The sequence below is a fragment of the Leucoraja erinacea genome, chromosome 25 (assembly GCF_028641065.1).
Source record: "Leucoraja erinacea ecotype New England chromosome 25, Leri_hhj_1, whole genome shotgun sequence".
NCBI lineage: Eukaryota > Metazoa > Chordata > Chondrichthyes > Rajiformes > Rajidae > Leucoraja > Leucoraja erinaceus.
This window is the reverse complement of record NC_073401.1, coordinates 8,593,680-8,604,706: the sequence shown is the minus strand read 5'-3', so window position 1 is coordinate 8,604,706 and position 11,027 is coordinate 8,593,680. Positions and strand designations below refer to the sequence as shown.

General features: G+C 43.2%; 1 protein-coding gene across 1 annotated transcript in view; it reads right to left on the bottom strand.

Moving 5' to 3' along the window:
* Nucleotides 1–8,388: 8,388 nt before the first annotated feature.
* Nucleotides 8,389–11,027, bottom strand: part of lhx5 (LIM homeobox 5) — a 10,717-nt gene continuing 8,078 nt past the window's right edge. Inside the window, exon 5 of the mRNA XM_055655607.1 lies at nt 8,389–9,423. Within this exon, the coding sequence (XP_055511582.1) occupies nt 9,038–9,423 (386 nt within the window). The 3' untranslated portion in view covers nt 8,389–9,037. The remainder of the gene's footprint in view (nt 9,424–11,027) is intronic.

The window sequence follows — 11,027 nt, the reverse complement described above, 5'->3', positions numbered from 1 at the left end:
ATGAATACAATTATTTGGTTTTGGGCTTGATGCAAGGTAGATATTTGACTGTGAATTCCTTTACAGAGAAACTCTTCGTCCTGAGTTTGCACTGTGTGCAGTAATGCCTGGAGGCAGTTCTGGATTGGAATTTACAAAGACTATTGGTATACCTCTCCTCGCCTGTGTGCATCTATTACCAGCCGTGCTCTGTCCTGCCCCTCCTCTCATCCAGCTTTCTATCTCACCACCCCTTCAGTCAGTCTGAAGGAGGGTCCTGACGCGAAACATCACCGATCCATGTTCTCCATAGATGTTGCCTGACCCGCTGAGTAACTCCTGAACGTTGTATTTTTTCTCAATGGTATACCTCATTCTCTGTCCAAGAGAACATCTGAACAGAAGCGCATGAAGGTTGAATGTTGCTTCCTTTTACTTGTGATTCATCATTTGCAAATAATTTAAAAACAACTCACACCTATTTATAGGTTGAAAAAAACCCCAGTGAATGCTGGAAACAAACAGCAGATCAGGCGGCATCTGTGGAAAGGGAAACAGTGATTAAAGTGTCAGCTGAAATGATGGTCTTTAGAACATTAATTATGTTTCTCCTTCCACATATTGTGTATTTCCAGAATTTCCAGAATTAAATGCTTTATTCAAGATTACCAACATCTACAATATTTTAATTTTCATTCCGTGTTAGTAAAGTGCCCAGGAGTATTTTAGTGGATGCCTCAGCAGTTTGATACTAGTACCAGATTTTAAATGATATTAGGGTGGCCACACACTTGCTCAGTATGCAGCTCAGATCCCTGTGAAACTGGTGCTGGCATCTGAAAACACGGCCAATTTACCGGCATCTCCTTTAATCCGGACAAAATTACGAGAGCGCACTTGAAATAGACCATAGGCAATGGACAATAGACAATAGGTGCAGGAGTAGGTCATTCGGCCCTTCGAGCCAGCACCGCCATTCAATGTGATCATGGCTGATCATCCCCAATCAGTACCCCATTCCTGCCTTCTCCCCATATCCCCTGACTGCTATTTTTAAGAGCCCTACCCAACTCTCTCTTGAAAGCATCCAGAGAACCTGCCTCCACTGCCCTCTGAGGCAGAGAATTCCACAAACTCACCACTCTCTGTGAGAAAAAAGTGTTTCCTCATCTCCGTTCTAAATGGCTTACTCCTTATTCTTAATCTGTGGCCCCTGGTTCTGGTCTCCCCCAACATCGGGAACATGTTTCCTGCCTCTAGTGTGTCCAAGCCCTTAACAATCTTATATGTTTCAATGAGATACCCTCTCATCCTTCTAAACTACAGAGTGTACAAGCCCAGCTGCTCCATTCTCTCAGCATATGACAGTCCCGCCATCCCGGGAATTAACCTTGTAAACCTACGCTGCACTCCCTCAACAGCAAGAATGTCCTTCCTCAAATTAGGGGACTAAAACTGCACACAATACTCCATGTGTGGTCTCACTAGAGCTCTGTACAACTGCAGAAGGACCTCTTGCTCCTATTCAATTCCTCGTTATAAAGGCCAACATGCCATTCGCTTTCTTCACTGCTTGCTGTACCTGCATGCTTACTTTCATAGACTGATGTACAAGGACCCCCAGATCCCATTGTACTTCCCCATTTCCCAATCTCCCCCCTGGAAGTCCCCCGGAAAATTGGTCACCTATGCTGGACGGGGCAGCCGGTCTTGACATCAGGACTTCCACTGCCGATTGGTGGGTTGAATTTGTCCCCTGCGGCTGAGGCTGTGGAACTCCGGCCTGGCTGGTGCCGGCAGATCTGTTCCCATAGCTGATTTACCAGACCAATTTTGCGGGTTGGTAACCCGGCCCCTCGACAGCCTATTCCGTGTCGTTCATCTCCTCTCTGCCGTGACCTTCGTAGGTCCAGCAAAATGGATAATCCAGAAAGGCTCTGGATCCGAGGGTGCCGGAATATCAGTGGTGAACCTGTATCTCAAACATTATTGGCATGATATTCTCAAGTTGGGCTTTGCATTTGGAGTGCTTTATTTTGGAAGGTTTGAAACATGGGAACCTATTTAGCCCTCAATAATAGGGCCATTTGATTATCTCTATATTTTCACTTGATTTAATCACCTCCATGAGCCATGGTGGTCAAAAAGCAAACTTATTGAAGAAATACAAAAGCATTGACTTTTGTTAACATATAAAATCACACAGACATAGGTAGTATTATCTAATCGAGGTTCACTTGTTTTAATTCCTGTTTTGTACCTGATGGACCAGATGCATCAACTGGAGGAAATTTGTGATGTTACTCTAGGATTTGGCCTCCAAACACTGAACTGGACTGTAGCTGTGCATTTGACCAAACTGCATGAAACATGGTCAAATGGCCCACAAAACAAAAGCAAAACAATTTATCATTTCATGCGTTCATAAATTATAGGAGCGGAATTAGGCCATTCATCCCATCATGTCTACTTCATCATTCAATTATGGTGGATCTATCTGAACTCCATTCTCCTGCCTTCTACCTGTAACCAATGACACCCGAGCGCACGGCCAAGTTCCTTCACATTAAAGTGTGAGTTGTTTAACCAAATTGATTCAGATTGCAATGATCTTTTTGTTTCAAAAGGTGGTCGGATCATACTGGAACTGCGATAGAATGATGTCAGGTCGTGTTATGTACCGATAGACACAAGGAACTGCAGGTGCTGGTTTACAGAAATAGACACAACGTGCTGGAGTTACGAAGCAGGTCAGGCGGCATCTGTGGAGGACATGAATAGGTAACATTTCGGATCGGTACTCTTCTTTGGAGTATTTGTAGGTAGGTTACCTAATCTTGGGGATTGCAATGTTGATACAGTTGTAAAACGGAGCGGAATGTAAGGCGCTGCTGCTCCAGTTTGTGTGCACTGACATAGTGCTGTGTTTGGAGCTCTCCGTGGTGCTGATCGCCGCATCCCAGCAGGAATGCCACTGGTGCTCAGGACCCTGCCATTAGTGGCCGATTGGCCATGAGGACTCCACCATTTACTTTGCTTCCCGTCCACGACTGACTCTGGATTAAGTAAAACGCCGTTTGTGAAACAAGCAACGGCATATTAATGCTGCAGGCTCTGCGATACATGATAGTTGAGAAAAGATAGACACAAATTGCTGGAGTAACTCGGCGGGACAGGCAGCATCGCTGGATAGAAGCAATGGGTGACGTTTCGGGTCGAGACCCTTCTTTAGACCCTCAGAAGGGTCTCGACCCGAAACGTCACCCATTCTTTTTATCCAGAGATGCTGCTTGTCCCGCTGAGTTACTCAAGCATTTTGTGTCTATCTTCGGTGTAAACCAGCATCTGCATTTCCTTCCTACACTGATATTGGAGAAATTTGGACTTGGAAAAAATCTGACGTGCCCTTACCTTTTGTAAAACATAATTGCAGGAACCACGAGGAAAGAACTGATTCCTGCACTGCCCGGTTAAAGCTCCCCGACTTTTAGAATTGTCTTAATTTCCTCATTTACAGATCTGCCAAGTAATATCTTGAGTCGATTGTCACGGGGGGCAGGAACCCCGTTATTTTTTTTCCAAACGGCCACTTGCCGTTCTTGCCAACGAGCCACCTTTTCTGACATTACATATTAATGCAACAATGCAATGAAGGATCAATTTTCATGCCATAAGGAAGGGGCTGTTTAGTTTATTACCACGATGATTTGTTTTTATCGAGGAACGCATAATAAATTGGATTTCGCTCCTTTGCTCTTTCTAGTGCATCGTTTTATTTGAACGTTTGCATATCACATCAACACTGCTTCATGCCACGATTCTCTCCGCGACTTGTATCGACATGAATAAACCGAACAGCTCGTGTTATAATTAGTTGTTCAGGCTATTCATTGGAGAACCCAATTCTTCCAACCCCGTGCAACATTCTAATGTATTACTAAATTAGATCATAATGTTCATTTCTGTGTTATAGTTTTTTTTTGTGTATTTGAACTTTGTAAAAATGAGAAGATATTTATTCCAAGAAATACATTCCCACAGTGTTGACTAAATACTGTATAAGTGAGAGAAGTACTCCTGTTGAAGTGGCCGGGCTTCCCGGTTATCCAAGCATTAACTTTCCGAGTTAACAATTACCAATGATTAATGGGGACTCTGGTATTTGCTTCACCATGAAATCCGCCATAATTACATGATTTATTATCCACAGTGCTTTGTGCTGACCTGCATGGATCGAATCAATCAACATATAGCAACCAAACACCCCAAACAAACAGGGAATGGTTTATCCCACTGCTGAATTAGCTCCCGCACGCCGTGACCGTCCGTTAGACCAAGACTAGCCCTCTGGATCGCCCAAAGTGCAACTTAACCCAAGTTTAACGGCAGTAGACTCGCCCCTTGTACCAAATGCTCACGAATTCCTCTCTCTGACATTACTAAGCACCAGGACCCATCTATCCTCGGTTACTTTAGTCGGGTCGCACATGAGATACACAAGAAAAAAAGTGAAAACTATGAGCTCTTAAATTCACCGCACCACCCAAACCCAACGCTACCTGAATCATCAAACGAGGTCGCGTTGGTCCGTGTAAGTATAGAGGCGATGAATTCCACTGTTTCATTTTCCACTCGCACCAAAATATGAAGCCTTTGAAAATCACTGCATACATAACATGCCGTCTCTTTTCGTAACCGACTGGCATTATTCTACAGTTCTACCGTACACGGAAATACAAACGGATGGCAGACATGACATTACAATGGCACTCTCTCCAAAACAAAGGTGTGCTTTTCTGAGTGGCCAATTCGCAATAGTTTCAGATGGATTGTGTGTAAAGCAAAGGGAGGTGAACAATATTCTCCCCGTATAACTAGCAAATACATCAAACACTTCGGAAGCGCGGACAATAAACGTGGTGCATTATGAAATGTCCCTGAAACCAAATGTCAGTTATATTTAAGCCTGGAGAAGAATCCCGACCCAGAACGTCGTCTATCTATTCCCTCCACAGATGCTGCCTGACCCGCTGACTTACTCCAGCACTTTGTGTTTTACTCAAGATTCCAGCATCTGCAGTTTCTTATGTCTCTATGTTTAAACACATGTATGCAGTCAACCAAGTACAATATTGGAGGGGGGGAGAAGGGAAATTAAACCTGAACTCAGACCGAAGATACAAGGGAATGTCAGAAACATAATTACAGAACTCCAACCGAGATAGGGATAATTTTATTTGCTATATATTTCAGTGTAGTTCTATCAATGGCCCAGGAGTAGGGATATTGGGGAATTTAAACCAGCCTTTAGGCATTACAAATGACCTTTTTTGGATTTGCATTTGATTAATGCATGGTGGTGTAGCAGATGAAACACAAAACACAAGCGACTGATACGTTCAGGTGAGTTCCTCCTCCTTGTTAAGGCTCCTCAAACAATATAACCCGCAAAAAAACAACATGAATTGCTATTAATATCGACAAATACTTTTGGGTTTTTTTCCTATCTCATTTGCTTTTCTTGTCCAAGTGGGTATCAGTGTTCAGGTATCTGCAACAACAACAAAAAAAATCCACACAAAAGCTGTGTGTGTCTTTTCTGATGAATTTTGCTGGCTCGCTACCCGGGAGATTCATTCCTAAGTTGGAACCCATAAATCAAGAGGCAGCTCCCTATTGTATGCTACATCTTATGCAAAAAGGTGTTTCCAGTCAGTGCCAAAGGCTGCAAAATCCTATTACAACTGAGGTCATTAATTATAGAAAGTCGACAAAACTGAATCCTGCTATTTTTCACCGAAAGCTTAAAATGTATACGGAACCTCGTCATAACAAGCGCAAGCGCGCATCCTGGAGTCACTACACACAATGTACTCACCAGTATGCAGATACACAATGCACACACACATGTACAAATGTGTGCACAGTTTACACAATAAAGACATAGTGGTGTGCGTGAACAGATTCACACTTGTATAGAATACATTCAGAGTCGTTCATCTCCTGCATGCTCCCTCTATCTCATACAGACAGGCCTGCTCACATACCCGTTTTACCGCCACTCCACAATCCCCTCCCCGCTCACCCACACGTGCTACAAATGCAGACAAGCAGTTATTACGGTTTGGAATCAATTAAAAAGAGAAACAGTCAAGGTCATACCAAATGGTGAATCGTTTCTTTGGCACTATCCACGTGTGGCCGGAGAACCATACGGCCAACATTCTCAGCTTTAACCGAGGAGAGGCGGCGGTGAGCATAACTTCACACCGGCATCAAAAGTGTGCGCACACGCACACGTGTGTGGCCTGAGTGGAATCCGATTCATACATATGTCACAACAAGGAACTGCAAATACAGGCTCATACCAAAGAAAGACACAAGATGCTGTATAACACAGAGGGCACGCAGCATCTCTGAATGAGATGGTCAGGTGGACCACATATGCCTCACCATTTTGGAAATCGAACTGAAAACAATAAACTTTTATTTTCGTTTTATGTTGATGGGGAACACGCTGCGCCTTTCCACCTGTGGTTCTTTCAAATTGGAATATTAGACTTTGAACAGTTAATAACTTGGAGCAGGTGAGTAGTTCCCCTCAGACCAAAACATCAGATCATTAATGTATTTGTATTAAGGCGTCCAATCGTGTGTCTCTCCCTAACTACATGGTCCAAAAGGATTTACATACATTTGCAGATTAAAGTTAAGGTGGGTGTTGGTTTACTGAAATACCCAAGCCCCTAACAGAAATCGGACATTAAAAGGTTGGGGTTCCCTCTGCAAACTGGGGGTCAGATCATTTAAGCGACACTTGGATAATGTACATATGAGTCATTAGTCTGTGTAAGGCTTATCGCATATTCCCTTTTCATCCACACCATTGGGGTTCATTTGATTGATGGCTCATTGGCGATAAACCCAACACGGTTAAAGACTTAGAATGAATGCGTCCAACGGGAAAGTGGATTGCAAAGATTCTGGAGGAAATTACACTTACATATTAAATATACGTCATGTGAAGAAATATCAGTAGAACGATTATGTTAATGGTGACAACACAGCGCTGTTGGCAGTTGGCCTCTGTACTGTATCTTTAAATTAAACAGGCGTCTTATTCTGCACTGTGACTAAAAATTACATTCATAATGGACATTCATATTATTTCAATTCCAAAAAAATATATTATTAGTCATATATCACGCCAGGGAAATAGAACTGTGGAAACAAAAACTGATAAGATCGGAAGCGGAAACTTGTCGCTGTCGCTCATATAATTATTTCTCAGGAGAAACCCTTTAGCCGCGCTATTTAAAGCTCTTACTGGGGGAAATGGTTTAATTAACCGTCATTTCTGCCCTCCGCCACCTTTTAACGTGTTTTTTTCTGTTTTACTAAGAAGTCGGGTAACCAAAAATGTGCTTTAGGAAAGCCGACTGAATGAGATCTCAGCAATTTGCGTTCAGTTTCTGAACTGACCCAACACTTGATACAATTTCATGATTCGTACAATAGATGCAAGGTGAAAACTTGGAATTAATTTGTTGGAATCGCTCGGCAAGTAGGATTTTTAAACCAAGTCCAATATAAACCCGGTTTTGTCAACGCACATTTGTCCAGTCTTGCATCTTGCAAAATACCATGAAAGCCGAGGGCAAGTTGTGATCAAATTATAAAGGACAGCAGTTAAACCATACCGATCACAAATATATTGGCATGTGAATATATTTAATGTCACAAGGTTATGCATTAGCATCACGCTGAATTATTGCTTATTCTCATTTGTTTCGTTCTGACAAGGCAGGCAGTGAAGTCATGAGAAGAGATTGAGGACTCTCTTGCTGTCTTCGAGAGAGTGAGTATTATAATAGATTGTAAAATAGCGGCCTTGCTGGATATATTTTCAAGGGTTTAATTTCGAATTTTATAATTAACATTCACTGCTCTATATCCACCAACTTTGTACGTTCAAGCTACGCGTTTTAATGATAGATTAAACATCAAATCTATTCAGTTCTATCCATTGCATGCATTGCCTGAAGTAAGGCAGCGATTCTATCATCTGCTCTGGCCGGCAGCCACGAACCCCAGTTGCTATATTCTATGTTTAAGAAGGAACAGTAGATGCTGGAAAATCGAAGGTACACAAAAATGCTGGAGAAACTCAGCGGGTGCAGCAGCATCTATGGAACCAAGGGTTTTGGCCCGAAACGTTGCCTATTTCCTTCGCTCCATAGATGCTGCTGCACCCGCTGAGTTTCTCCAGCATTTTTGTGTACCTTTGCTATGTTCTATGTCGGATGCTGTCTTACAGTGAACGAGCACATACTTATGGACAATCTTATCACCCAGTGCAGTTAACAGAGCAATATTCGGAATAAAGCACTCCTGAAATAAAGTTTTCTGTTCACTCTTTGTAAAAAAGGGATATTTATTCAAGTTTTACTTTTTAACATCAATGGTGACAATTTTACAGTTAATTAAAGAAATTTAGAAAGATGTCACAAGGGGAGTGTCTGGGGGATGGTGGGATGCGAACTAACTACCCAAAGCACTAAAAGTGATTGTCATCATCGATGCCAGATTCTTTCTCTATGACTGATGGAAAGATGGATTGTCGGATGATGGCGGGTGGAAACTAAAACGATCTTTATTCACATCGACAACAGAATCAGTAACTCTATTAATATCCAGTGCCTTCGTCCCACACTTACTGCGGAGCCGGGCTCTCGGCGGGCCGCTTCTCTGCAGCCGCGCGTCCCGGGCGCGCCGCCGACGTGCGCGCCACCAAACTAAGCGTGCGCGCCACCAGCTTCCTCGCCTCTCGCTTTGAGGTCACTTGCATGAGATGGTGATGGCAATAGGTCATCTCACCTCTGCCTCTGCGGGGAAGGGAAGGGAGGGGGGTAGGTAGGGGAAGGGAGGGGGAAGGGGTGGAGGAGGGTTTTTTTAGCAGAGGGTTTCAAAGAGCAGAAAGTTGACTAACCCAATGCCAGCGTGGGGCGGGTCTCCCCACTTGTCTGGGGGAGTAGATTCACTGTGGGGCCGATCCGCTTTACCAGACCGCAGTCTCGTTCATCTCCTGATTCGGATGTGATAGCGGCCCGCTGTAACCACTGTTACTCGACATGGAGAAAGGCGGACTGGGTCCTCCGCTGAACACTTCTCCCGGGATCGGGTGCAGAGGTCCGGTCATACCCGGCTCTGGGCTGGGAGTGTCGGGGTGGGATATCATGTCCGTATACCTTTGGTTTTCGCTGCCACCGATAGTGGGAGGGTGGTGGGCGGATAGGGGAGGCTCGAGTACTCCGAGTGAGGTCGCTCCGGGTCCTGAGGACTGCATGTAGCCAGAATCTGCCGGGGAATGTGCTTGCGAAGACGGGGGGCCGTGCGGGAAAAAGTCATAGTTTGTAGCCGGGCCATAGTAATCTCCTTGATATTCTGCATCAGAAGGAAAAGAGAGTAGTTTAGCTTTGCAACGAAACTCCAACTGATTTCACGTAGCATTTTAAAAAAAAATGCATTTGGGAATCTTACTCGCCCACCCCACCGACCATTGTAACTTTTAAATCGAAGAGATGGTGTCGGGAAATGTAATTTGAGTTCTGCTCAAAACATTACCAGCAGTTAAAATACAGCGGTTTACATAGTTGTCTGGCGAAGGCTTGGTAGACCTCATCCATCAAACCGACAACTAAATCCCACTCACTGAACTCTCGGGAGTGTGAGTCCATGCTGTAACTTGCAAATGCAGCTCAAAAGTATGACGCTCGCTTGTATTTAATAACACTTTGCAACAAGCCTTAAATGTCCAGTTTAGGGCCTTCCAAGTGAACCCTATTTTGTAAACAATTTCTGGGTAACATCCTTAGGGGTGGGGGAAAAAAGGACATCGTTGGTATCTTTTAGGGGTTTTTAATCCTAAAGTAAAAACAGTATTCTTCCTTTCCTGTCTCCTCGTTCTACACAGTGTGAACACACATGATTTGTGATTTCTTGGGTCATTATTTATAATGATCACTTTAACCAGTTTTCTTGACCTTACAGTAACGTTAGTCAATTGACTTCCACCTGACAAATGAAATGTTGCTTCCTATGCTCGAAAGGCTGATTGCTAAAGCAAACACATTAATACTAACATATGCAACATTTGTATGAATACCTTTAGATGGAACAATTACACTTTTTTAGTAAATATCTGAAGACGTCAATTTAAGCGCCAATGACCAAAGGAATATGTCGTGGTTACCTAATGTCTAAAATAAAACATATACTAAGGTAAACAAGGTATTAGTCCATGTGTCCTCGCTGTCTGTTTACCTAGAAGATTACGTCGTGTGCATGATACAACAGTATTGTTTCCAAAGGGATAGTGTTTAATATACCGGTAATTCATAATTTCAATTTGAAACTTGTTGAACGTACTTAATGTTGTTGTTCTTAGAGCTGCGATTTTGATACCCTACCAGTTTGCTGAAAGTTTATAAACAAATCAAGGAAAGATACTGAGGTGTGTATTTTATAATGGTCAGTACTCTTCATGCTAATGAAATCTAGCCAAAAAATATTATTCATTTTGTATACCTACGAGACCTCGTGTGTTGCAATAAGGTTTTGATCCTAACTAAAGGCGGCACAGTGGCGCAGCTGGTAGAACTGCTGATTCACAACGCCAGTTTGTGTGGAGTTTGCATGTTCTCCCTGTAACCACATGGGTTTCCTCCGGGTGCTCCGGGCCAACTCCTACACATTCCAATGATGTGCGGGTTAGTGGGTTAATGGGCCGCTGCAAATTGCCCCTAGTGTGTAATGAATGGTAGAATCCGGGGGAATTGATACCATAATGGAGAGAATGAAGTGGGATTAGATTAGTGTAGGATTAGAGTAAATTGGTGGTTGACGATCAGTGCGGGTTTGGTGGGCCAAGGGGCCTGTATTTCTCAATGTTGTATTTCTCCATGACTAAAATAATCAGTTGCGCCATTTAAAAAAACAGGAGATAGATATAACTATATGACACTGGAGTTAAATTCGGATTGACAAAG